At 44.1% G+C, this 11,845-nt stretch overlaps 1 protein-coding gene across 2 annotated transcripts in view; it reads right to left on the minus strand.

The window, feature by feature from the left end:
• Window positions 1-1,846: 1,846 nt before the first annotated feature.
• Window positions 1,847-11,845, minus strand: part of tnpo3 (transportin 3) — a 10,193-nt gene continuing 194 nt past the window's right edge. Inside the window, exons 1-23 of one of the 2 annotated variants that reach the window (XM_086058686.1) lie at window positions 11,789-11,845; window positions 8,621-8,821; window positions 8,426-8,499; window positions 8,155-8,311; window positions 7,806-7,949; window positions 7,560-7,735; window positions 7,344-7,482; window positions 7,118-7,264; window positions 6,916-7,023; window positions 6,750-6,841; window positions 6,522-6,661; window positions 6,225-6,416; window positions 4,862-4,953; window positions 4,705-4,781; window positions 4,579-4,639; window positions 4,357-4,497; window positions 4,163-4,279; window positions 3,988-4,082; window positions 3,763-3,919; window positions 2,827-2,994; window positions 2,640-2,752; window positions 2,509-2,565; window positions 1,847-2,319 (exon numbers count right to left, since the gene is read on the minus strand). The exon at window positions 11,789-11,845 is cut by the window's right edge and continues 194 nt beyond it. In XM_086058686.1, coding sequence (XP_085914812.1) covers window positions 2,316-2,319; window positions 2,509-2,565; window positions 2,640-2,752; window positions 2,827-2,994; window positions 3,763-3,919; window positions 3,988-4,082; window positions 4,163-4,279; window positions 4,357-4,497; window positions 4,579-4,639; window positions 4,705-4,781; window positions 4,862-4,953; window positions 6,225-6,416; window positions 6,522-6,661; window positions 6,750-6,841; window positions 6,916-7,023; window positions 7,118-7,264; window positions 7,344-7,482; window positions 7,560-7,735; window positions 7,806-7,949; window positions 8,155-8,311; window positions 8,426-8,499; window positions 8,621-8,821; window positions 11,789-11,845 — 2,709 coding nt within the window. In that variant the 3' untranslated portion in view covers window positions 1,847-2,315. Of the gene's footprint in view, window positions 2,320-2,504; window positions 2,566-2,639; window positions 2,753-2,826; window positions 2,995-3,762; window positions 3,920-3,987; window positions 4,083-4,162; window positions 4,280-4,356; window positions 4,498-4,578; window positions 4,640-4,704; window positions 4,782-4,861; window positions 4,954-6,224; window positions 6,417-6,521; window positions 6,662-6,749; window positions 6,842-6,915; window positions 7,024-7,117; window positions 7,265-7,343; window positions 7,483-7,559; window positions 7,736-7,805; window positions 7,950-8,154; window positions 8,312-8,425; window positions 8,500-8,620; window positions 8,822-11,788 lie in introns of those variants that run through there. The other variant, XM_086058687.1, reaches the window with a different exon arrangement.

Here is an 11,845-nt window from a genome sequence, read left to right on the forward strand (position 1 = left end):
AGTGCTTTCCTAAGTGAAGTTTTTAAGTGCAGTGTGAAGACCAGACGACTGAGAGGTTCTAGTTAGAATCTTTGTATATTTTTTGTTTTTTTAATATATATTTTTTTAGTAGAGCTGCTAATGTTGAACAGTTTAACAGTACAGTGACAGTAAATATAACATTGACATCATATAGAATAAAATAATGGTATGGGCCGTTGTGGAACCCCCTAACTACTTTTCTACATTCTTGATAATTAGGTAGCAGGCGGGGCAAATTCTAGCTTTGCACCGCCCCCTGTCTACAATTCTATTAATCTATTCGGAGTAGCTAGCAGAATCTAGCTCCCGAGCATTGTGTTTAATTTCTCTTAATTTCAGAAGCACCGCCTGGGCTGAAAAATCTAGATTGTTGAAGATACGTGGACAAGAAGCGGTAGACGGTGGTCACCTTCAGCGATCCGCTAGCCTAGCGGATAGGTACACGGGATGTGAACCCGGAGGTCCCGGGTTCAAACCTCAACATGTCATGCGTATATCTGTATAATGAGTAAAACTGACCCGCTAATCCTAACCTTGTTTCTTTGCGTTCTGTGCTGTGCATAAAAAGGTGTCAAAGATGAATGTGACAATGAATACGGTTTCCTCCGCGGAATAGGAAGCCATTATCAGATTAGCAAACACACTTGTAGGATTTGCAGATGATGCCAGGTTTTTTTTCTTTTTTGGGGGGTAAATAGCATTTATTTGGTGGTACTCTGGCTCTTTCTAATTGACTTGTATGTCGTTATGTAATTTGCAGTCCACTTTTATTCTGCCCCACCCAAAATTATAATCAATAAATAAAATATGTGGCATTGGAATACATTTGTACCTTCTTTTTTTTTTGCTTTCAAATTTACTATTCATTGCCATGGCAAGGCTCTGTTATGTTCTGGGCTGCTTTGGTCCATCTGGCAAACTAACTGTACTGTGCAAGAATTTTCATTGTGTAATAAAATAAGTTCTACATTTTGTTACATAATTCTGTAGAATGACAATTCAAAAGGTAAGGTCTGCTTTTCATTGTTAAATTTTCATTCATGTTAAATTACTTTTGTCAGATTAAAGTTACTTCTGTGACCACTATGCAGGTATTTATAGACTTAAAAGAACACACCACTAATAATCAGTGGTACTTTTACTTTAACGTAACTCATTTTCAAGTATTGGATTAGGCATTGTGTATAAACAATAAAAGTGCAAACATCTCTGGCATCTTATTCCCTGAATTTTCTTTGAAACCGATTAAGTATCGAAAACAAAAACGTACCGTGCGCTACGCCATTATCCTGGTCACGTAACCAAATCTGCCAAAAATCTGACTTCAGTCCTATGTGTACATAGCAGGTGCGCTTTTGTCATTGGCCACAAAGTGTTAGACCCACCAAGCTCAGTAAACAGAAAAGATGTTTGGACTCAAGTTCACTTCCGCTCCCTACTCTTGGGGACAGGTTCAAGAGATGACTGCTGCAGGGAATAGACTTGCCTACCTTAAGAAGGCGGACCTCTTCAGCGAATCTGTCGTGGCGGTGGACTTCAGCACTGACGGTCGTTCTTCGCCCCTTGAAGCTCCGGGCGGTGGCTTGGAGGAGTTCTTTCCACGTAGGATACTGTAACAGGTCGAGGTATGCTGGCTCGGAGGCCACGCCTCATTTTGTAAATTGCATTCTCCAAGTTCAATTTTGGTGTTTCTATTTTAGAACGAAAATCAAATTAGGTAATGTTTCTCTTTTTTTTATTTTTATATATCCGTTCCCAAACGTAGTATCCAATTACCAAAGGAGACACGGACCCATACATCATGCTAAGCTTTCCAAGAATGACATTCGTTGTTTCAGTTGTTTATTGTCTACAACAAGGCGATGTCATGTGTCAGTCTGGCATTTCCCAGAGTTCACTCAGTCACTCTTTGCAGCAAAACAACTCAAAAGAAAGCAAACTTTAAAACGGTCAAAGGTGGTGACGTCAAGTTCTCCACTGGGAAGCGCCCAGCCAAGAGCATCATGAGATATCATTTGGCTCCTTGTATAGCAGCGCCAAAACAACCGTGACCAAAGTCCAAAAAATAAAGTTTCTCTTAAAAACAGTTGACCAGGCACATTCCATTTCTCACCATTTGTTCACTTAGTGAACTTTGCCTCCTCGGCCTGCCCCTCCCACCACCTCCCACCTGCTGCAGGTGCATCTGTTCGGTAAGTCCTTGAGATCTGCCTGTCTGCCTTCCAGCAACAAATGCCACCTCCGCTCATCACATCACAGCTTTTGCTGCCACCTCGGAACCAGCCAAAAAGATATTACCTGGAATACAGTCACAATTAGTCGACTGGACTCCTGTTTCCACTGCACGTGTACCGCCCTACTCTCTATTTTCACCATATGAGCGACCCAATTAAGCTCGTTGATATAGGTGGTAGTGTGCAGCAGAAATGGGAACATTGTGTGTGTGTGTGTGTGTGTGTGTGTGTGTGTGTGTGTGTGTGTGTTTACCGGAATAGTCTCGTGAACTCTCTGATGGCCCAACACACTTGTTTACATTCATCAGCACTGCAAAAAGGAGAAGCGACTTAAGCTCTTCCATGTATGCGCGCCTTTTCACATGCTTTGGCGTCGACGCTCACCTGGTGACTTGTTTGTGGAAATCCGTCAGCTGTTTGTGCGTCACCGTGACCGCTCCTCCTGACGTCTCCTTGGGCAAGCCTTTCAGAGCGCTCTCCAACCAGCGGCAGAAAGTCTGCAACGAGGACACGTCAGCGAGCGGCAGGAAGTCCGATCGGCCCCCGCCCGCGCAGCCCATCGTCAACTCACCGGCCGGTCGAACAGCATGACCTCCCACAAGACCTCGGCGATGTCGGGCAGCGTGTACGGGGGCAGGCAGAAGCAACACGAATGCATGAGCTGCGTGACCAGTTGTTGGCCGTGCTGCTCCATGGCCTGACTGATCAGCTGCTTCCTCAAATCAAAGTCCTCCATGTGCTGGAGGGACACAAAATGACAAACATGTCCATTCAGTCGGTTGGCTCAATCATGGGCACATATTGCATTCTGACTGAATGAGAAGTAAATGAATGAGAAGTAAAGAAAAACTGCATTTTACCCCCATTGAACACGATTTTATTTTCAAAAACGACTGAATATTTAGTCCAGAAGTTACGTGCATCATTTCAAGTTTAAATAAATAAATATTACCATTTGTTTTCTGTTTTAATTATTGTTAGTAAGTCACAGCGTCCCGTCACTGGTGAGCTATTTTTAGAGCAGGCCTGCGGACTACTCATGTTGTCTTTGGGGCTAACTAGTACCTGCTGGCACCTTAATGCACATTGATCAGAGCAAAAAGACATTTGTGTTGGTAGTATTTCATCAAGCACCCTCAACCCTCCTCCATTACATGCCAGGGAGGAGGGGGAAAAAAAAGTTAATTGAGGCAATTAACTCAGGTTTACTTCACTTTGCAAGCAGCAATAAATTGCACTAAATTCAAAAAATAAAATTCAATAAAAAAAAATTGCAATAAATGTGACAGCAGAACCTTTTTATTTATTGATTGACATTTAATTTTCTTTATTTTTGTTTTGTTTTTTAATCCTATTTTTTGTGTTTATTTTTACTTTAACTAATGTATTTATGTTGTTTTTATTTATATTTATATTTATTTTTTATATCAATTTTCATTTTTTTTTGTTATTTATTTATTTTGGCATTTTTGGTCCTCCATACTAATCAGCCCATGCCTGCTCTTACGTCATTGGCCACGCCGGTGTGGATGAGGTCTCGCACAAACTTCATGACGCTGCAGTTGGCGTCTCTGTGGTCCAGCGAGGTGGCGGCGATGGCGCACTGGATGATGTGAACAATAATGCTGCTGCTAAGCAGTGTGACGGGACTCCGTTGCACAAACCTGAACACAAAGATCACACATCACACACAGAAAGCCCACGAAGGTGACATAACGCGGACGCTACGCACCTGGTCGCCAGTCGGAAGAGGTCATCGACAGTGTCGGGGTGGTTGAGGAGACCGTTGGCCTGCTCCAAAAGCTGAAACGTCGGCATGCACAAAGCCTACCAGGGAAAGGCGACGCCCCAGTTATCACAAGTGGGCATTACTGGCCCACTGCCGTGAGAATGGTTTGGCAGCTCACCTGCAACATGTCGAGCAGACCCTGCCGACAGCCCTCCTCCATCCCGTACTCGTCCACCAGGATGCTGCCCAAGTACAAGAAGCACGAGTGCGGATACACCCGGTATACGCTCACCATCTGACGACACCAACAAACAAAACATGAGCGTCCATACAGCTCCGAGGCACTTTAATGACTCCGTCCGCTCCTTTCACCTGAGTAACCAGTGGTTGCAGTAGGGAGGCGGAGCCTTTTCCAACACAGCGCACAGCAAAGCGGAGACAGCGGCAGCATCGTTCCACAATCCGATTGTCCGCCTGGTGAGTGTTGAGCGTCTCGGACAGCACGGGCCAGATCTACAAGCAGCGCGCATAAACCACAAGAGTGGAACGCCAGACGCGTTTGCTGTTTGCGAAGGTAGAAGTGAGTTACTTTACCTCCTGGATGACCTTCTGACACGGGTGCGTCTGTCCGTTCTCCACGATGGGGTTCGTGTGTCTGAAACAGGCCAGCACTCAGTTCTCCATCTGCGTTAACAGGCCAGTCGGAAGATCAAGCCTCACCTGAAGATGACGGCCAGTCTGTCCAGCCAGACGGTCGGATCGGCCGAACGACCGTTTGTTGATTCCTCGGCCAGAAGCTGCAACGGCAAAACATATTTGTTTTTTTGTTCGCCTGCTTTCAAACAGACGGAAGACTCGGAAAAAAGGAGGTCCGCACCTTTTTCAGGGCTGCGACCTGAACAGCACACAAATCACAGAGGCACTCTGCGATCTTGTCTATAGGCAGACGACCAAGCACCAGCGCCGTACCTACGGGTCAAAAATATCAAGCTCACGACATCATTGTTACAAAGTCAAAAATTGTCTACGCTTCATCTTCTTGTTCGCCTCCCTCCACAGTGAGATCCAACAATTCCTGCGCATGCCACATTTCAGGGAGTTATTATTTGGAACCTAAAACTGGAGTGCTCACTATGAGTACTACTGGCCTATACCAGGGGTCAGCAACCTTTCCTGTCAAAAGAGCCATTTTAGGCCAAAGAAATTAGAAAATTGTGATGAACGTAACAGTGGGCTAGTGTGTACACTGAGGGCCAATTAGAGCTGCACCATAACAGAAAAATATGCAGCATCCAATACGTAGAAATTCATTTTCTTCTACCTTTCGTCTTCCATTTTTGGATCTTTTGGGGTAATTTTGAGACTTTTCTGCCCTTCTGTCAAATTTCTGACATTTGCCAAGATTTTATCGACATATTTTGGTCATTTTCTGCGTCTCCTTTCTTTTTTGGACTTTTTAATTACATTTTTTTCTTGCCTTTTTAAAATCAATTTTCTGACATTTTTGGCAATTTTGTGGACATGTGTTCTTTTGTTTTTGGACATTTTATGGTTACCTTTTACATGTTTTCTTTTCTAGCATTTTTATTAAATTCTCTGACATTTTTGACAATTTTATGAACATACGATAATTTTCGGAATGTGTTCTAGTACATTTTCTGAATTTATGGCAATTTGGTGGACATTTTGTTAACAGTTTTTTTTCTGATTTTTTTTTTTTAATCTATCTTGTGACTTTTAAATCCAAAGACATGTTATGGTCATTTACTTTTCACACATTACATCGTTACTTTTTACACATTTTCTTTTCTAGCATTTTTTTTGCAATTCTATGACATTTTTGGCAATTTCGTGGACATTTTATGGTAATTTTCTGCTTTTCTTGTTCCCCTTTGGACATTTTAAGGTCACTTTTTGGACATTTTTGGTAATTTTTAAAACATTTTCATCCGTCTCTCATCTTGTTCTGACAACTTACAAATTTGGACTGAGATTTTTGGAATATTTATTTATTCTTTTTGTTATTTTTTTATCTAAGCCATTACTTCATTTAAATAATATTTTATGCATATGTAAATATATGTAAAATAATCAAAATATAAAAATTCTACAATTGTTTTTTAGAGACCCACAGGGAGCCACGGGAGAGGGGCTAAAGAGGTTGCAGACCCCTGGCCTATACCAACATTCACCTGAACTCACGCTACACGTATGCAAATCGCCCGGGTCGCCGCGAGTACCTTTGAGCAGTCCGACGGCGGCCTCTGAGGACAGCGCAAAGGAATCCAGTGAGCGAGCGATGTCCAGAAGTCCCTGGAAGTGTTGCGCCATGTGGTCCCTACATACGGAGCAGATGTTGTGGATGGCTTTTGCTGCAGCCGAGGCCAGTTGTTTCTCTCGCAGACCTTTCATCAGGTAGTTCAACACGGGGTCTGACAGGCAACACAATCGCGTCAGAATGATGCTGACTCCAATCAAAGAAAGGTACAAAAATAATAGAAATAGAAATTAGGACAATATGTTCTACACGGCCTCACCGAGGAATCGGGGGTTTCTGTCAACGACCTCGCTCATCTCGCCCACCAGCTCGATGCTCGTATAACGCACGGCCATGTGAACGGCTTCTGGGAGCAATACAACTTGCTGCAACACCTCCAACAGGGTTGGGTTGTTCTCACTACAACATTGACAAAGTCAACAGATTAGCTTGCGTTCACGTTCTTTTGCTTGGGTTGGTTCCCATCAAAAAACACAGTGTGGCTCACGGGTCAACACTTTTCGCAATGGCGGCCATTATGAAGAGAACAGCTTCAGTCACCACCCAAGGAGGGTTCCCATCTTTAAGCGTAGAATACAACTGAGAACAGAAAAGAAACATTAACATACGAGAAAACACAAAAAGACCAGAGACACTTTTTGTAGTTGCCTCACTTGAGTGAAACACTCCATAGACCCGACAAGAAAAATGACGTCTTTAACGAGGTCCGACACTCTCATCCTGAACTCCCCAAAATCATCCGTCTCCTCTGGAATTCCTTCCTGCGTGAAGCAAATGCACAGCATTCAGCCTTGGCCATTCTCCGAGCGCCGACAGCGACTCGATGACTGGCGGCTCGCCGGTCAGGACACTTACGTGGTCTGGATCCAGCTGACAATGCCGGGCCAAACAGTGCAGAAGTCTCTGAATGTACGGTCGGAAAATGGTGTGAAGGGCCACGTCGTTAATCTTGTACAGATTTTCACCAAGCCGGTACCAGAAGTTGAAGGAGATTTCAACCACCTGGAGCACACGTTAGCATTAGCGGAGAAATGCCTTCCTTTTTTTTTTTCTTGTTTGAATTAGAAGACATTTTGGCTACCTCGTATTGGGGGTGTCCGGCACAGATCAACAACAGCTCCAGCGTCCTCAAGTCTCCCATTCCCTGACCTGGACTCCTGACTGTCGTCTCCAAAAAGGTCTCGCACAGCTCAGTGAAGATTCTACAATAGTTAAGAACTCTGGGGGGGGGGGAAATTAAAATGATGTAACCAACAGCAGCGACAAAATGCCGGCAAACTGCTGCGGGCCGCCTCACTTGTCCAGGTCCTCACGGGCCACGGCCATGTGATAGGCCGTCTCCAGCGTCAGGACGCCCTGGAAGAGCTGCAACGCCAACGTCATGTTTGTATCCACGTTTTCAATGGCGTAGAGGGCCGAACACACGCAGTCGGCGGCCGCCTCGTGCAGGTTCGTGGAGGTGTCGTCCCTCTGCTGCAAACAAGGACCGTCAGCCCATCAAGCGTGTCACGCGAATGAGCGGGCGGGCGGGCGGGCGGCTCACCAGAACTTGGAAGAGGACCATCAGCAGCTGGTTACTGGCCATGAAGTTACTATCCAGGACTCCCAGGTTGAACCAGCTCCCCAGGCAGCGAAAGACCTTGATGAGCATCTTCTCATTACTACCCGTCTTCTCCACACACGACGCCTAAAAAAGGAGGAAACAAGTCGCCTTAAAACCCATTTTCACTTTCCATCATTTGCGCGACTGCCAAGTTGACCGACTGTTTTCTGGGACACCTAAAGATGGGATTGCTCAGTTTTTCGCCATCCGGAGATGGGTCCAGTCGACCAGAGTTCAAGTGAGCCAAACAGACTGACAGCAAAAGAAGGGTGGAGGAGCGCTCCCTTACCAGTAGCGTGACCACGGTGGATGAGTAATAAGCCAAGTCCTCGATGATGTCCGTCCTCCGATTGGCTCCGATACGTAGCGAGCGGCTGTGGACTTCTTCCGGCAGCACAGTCAGGATCTCGATGAGGAAGGGCATAGAGCTGATGTCGCCGTTGTATCTGAGACGGCCAGAGACAAACAGCTCAAATTCAGCAAAAAAATAAAAATAAAATTGGAATCCTACAGTACGTGTAGGAGAACAATGAAATGGTCTTGAAGTTGTAAATTCTCACTTTTCTATGAGCGTATGCACGCATCCTTTCCATGACGCCATCTGAAGAGCAAGATCTGCAATGGCCAACGCCAGCTAGAAAAGAAAAACAATCTGATTAAAAGACACTTATCTACATTCCTAAAAGAGAACGCAACCGTCAAATTCATTCTTGAGCAACATCTGTCAGTGTCTAAGGGTGAGGAATGCGCATTACCTGGGTTACGATGATAGGTGACAGGTCTTTGAGGTTCTGGATATGCGAGAGCAGCGAGTCCCGCAGCGCATTGTGGGAATCGGGAGGAAGCTCGTAGAAGGAAGTCTGGATCTTCATCTTCATGGTCTGAGCCGCAAAGTAACACGACTCCACGTCCTGCTTGATCTGCAGCAGCTGATCTGAGATCTCCCACGCGTACATCTGCAAATGAAGGCAACACTGATCAGCATGCTTTTTACGACGTGCCAAAACAATGTTTGTCTGTGACGTGTGTGTCGCCTAAAAAAATAAATAAATAAAACTGACTACATTTGTTTTTGTTTTTTATTATAACAAAACAGATCAATTTTTGTTATTCCACCTGCAGTATACACCCGCCACAAAGTAGACTTTGGAACCCCAAACACTGATGGAGGATTATAAGGCAAATGATGAAATGGTCAAAGTGAATACACAAAAACACGATCCAAAAGAGCATGTGAAGAAACAGGAGCCATGTGTCGAAATAGAAAAAAGTAGAGATGAAGGAAGTTGTGTTAAGTGTTCGTTGTGTACTAGGGTGAGAATGAGGGATGTTCAATACCACTTTTTTTTTTCAGACCAACAAGCGCTCAACTCTTCAGTACTCACCAATACCAAGTGTCAATACCACTTACAATAAAAACAATGAGAGATCATTTGAACGAAAGACCTATATAAATATCTCGCAATAGGCAATATAGCAATATTTACTAAAATTGCATGAAATTAATGCAATTTTTCTATTATCTTTTCCCATTTGTTCATAAAAATACATATTTTGTATAGAACACATAATGAAATCAATGTAAATAAAATAAATAAATTGATAATCAAGTGACCAGAAAAAGTCGTCCCGCCTATTTTAAAAGTATTTAATGCGACTTAAGGCTTCCACCTGCACTGTGTGTAAGCTACATACTAATAGGGATGTAACAATAACAGCAAAATCGGGATATCGCGTTATTAGAACTGCCACAAAATCGTCGTCGTCATGTCACGATATTAAAAGCAGCACATCTGTTAAAAATCGGGTTGATTTCCATTTGTGCAGTTCCAGTTCTAACACCCCTCTGGTGACTAGTTTTTTTAGTGCAGTTTAATTTTTACAAGGCGTGTTTTGGCCCTTCTATGTTTAAAATCCACACTAATGGTCAGATTAAGGCTAAAATGCCTGTGAACCGAGTCAATGTTTGGAGGAACTCAATGTGTGTGTGCATTAGCAAGTAAGTGCCTCAATATTAAGTCTTATTAGAGATTGTAGGTTGTTTATGTACAAAAGCACAATATATATTTTTTTTTTTAGTATGAGCTCATTTTTTTACAATATTGTGACATTTTTTAACATCAGCAACCTCCCCACAAAATCTTTATAATTATCGTGCCCTTCATATCATGAGGTTTGGATATCGCTACATCCCTGGATGCTAATGCTAGCTAACTATCACATCAATGATCGGCAAGCATTTAACTTAAAAGCGCATGCCTGCCAACTGCCGTTATACAACGTGCAGGACGCTGGTTGTCGGAAACGTTCCCTCAAAGACGTTGCATGTTAAAAATAAGTCGCTAAAGCTACTCGGTTCCCAGAATCATTGCGTGGACTAATATGTTTAATCATTAAATTATAAGGACGTTAATCAGTGTTTCCCACACATTGTTAATACTTGGGCGGGCCACCCAAGTAAATTGGCCACCACCCAAAAAGTTTTCAAGAAAATGTATTAAAAATATATTTCAGAAGAAAAAAAATGTTGCGACAGGATATACTGCGTGTAACGTTGGGTCGCCGCCACTCACTTGTGGATCGTGAGACTAGGGGAGACGTAGTAACAGGACTGAGACCCACCTCCCGTCCAACCCGCCTCCCATCCCCACCGCCGGAGTTCACCCACCCAAGTAGATTTCAAATCTGTGGGAAACATTGGTTAATTCTTGTCACGTGTGTGTATGACATATATGCACAGAAGTTGCATACTAATGAGCAGCTGTCAGCCGTCAAAGTTGCAATGGGCAGAAGAGGATGGCCGTCGCAAGTACTGTCTGACACTGTGAAATAATCGGCCAGATATTGGTATCACCTTAACACCGATACCTGGTATCTCGGTACTCGTCCATCCCTAGAGAGAACAATCTTGATGTGTGGCAAGACAGAAGATTTTGGGAGGTTAATGTCCAACTATGGTTATGTTTTTCAATATGGTCATAAGTGACAAATATCTTAGGAATTCCTAAGACGTGTTTGGTACAAAAACAACATCGTGCCCACAGTGAAGCATGGTGGCGTTTACCTTTGTCAAATTTGGGATTTTGGCAGCACACCTCGACAATGATACGCTCAGAAAATAAATAATACGAAACAGAAGAAGATGAACATTTGTATGGCAGGTGTGTGGCCAAATGTGGCTGATCGAGATGTGCCATGCCACAAGATTTGAGAATGCGAAAAGATTGCTCGCATATTCAGAAACAACAGAAATGTGCAAGTTGTGTGACAGACAACTGAAAAAAACAAAACAAAAACACGTGTTGTCCTAAGCCCCCCGACCCCCAGGGGACGGGAAGAAGGAACGGTGGACGACGCACCAGCCCAGCTTGAGGGTTGAGCTCCCGAGTAGCTTAGTCGGCTAAACGCTTTGAATGCTAACCAAGCCGGTCAATGCAGCTCTCACATGATCGGGGAGGTTTAGGAAGAAACACTCGCACGTCGCCAACTGGCCTCCTCTCTACTTTAACACATAAAACCCGAACAAGAATCCACTCGCCTGGAGACCAACGACGTGACTTCTGCAATCAACGTCAGCACAACAGTTACATTCGCCATGATAACCAGCTAATATACAAACACAGCACAAACGAAAACACGCATTTTGTGGACTCCAAAATAAAAGTCAGTCAATGTGGTCCTCTTCAAGAGCGACAGACAAGACACGGAAAAATACAGCTAGCAGCTTGTGTTGTGATTCATTCATTAGTCGCAGAGTAGCTTAGCTGAGATGCTAACGGGCTCCACTAAATTGCGCACTTCTTTCCCAGAGATGCCAAATTGACGAGTTGAACGTAGAAACACTTTAGAATAACCGTGAACCCCCTGGGGAACCACAGCGGCCCACGCCCGCCTCGGTGAGCGTAATGTCCCTTTTTCCCTACCGATCTCTGGAGCTCTCCGAGCCACATCGAAGCTCGTTCCTTCCCGGCCGGGTCCGG

This window comes from Leptonotus elevatus, chromosome 17, assembly GCF_054856555.1.
Source record: "Leptonotus elevatus isolate MCC_2025b chromosome 17, RoL_Lele_1.0, whole genome shotgun sequence".
NCBI lineage: Eukaryota > Metazoa > Chordata > Actinopteri > Syngnathiformes > Syngnathidae > Leptonotus > Leptonotus elevatus.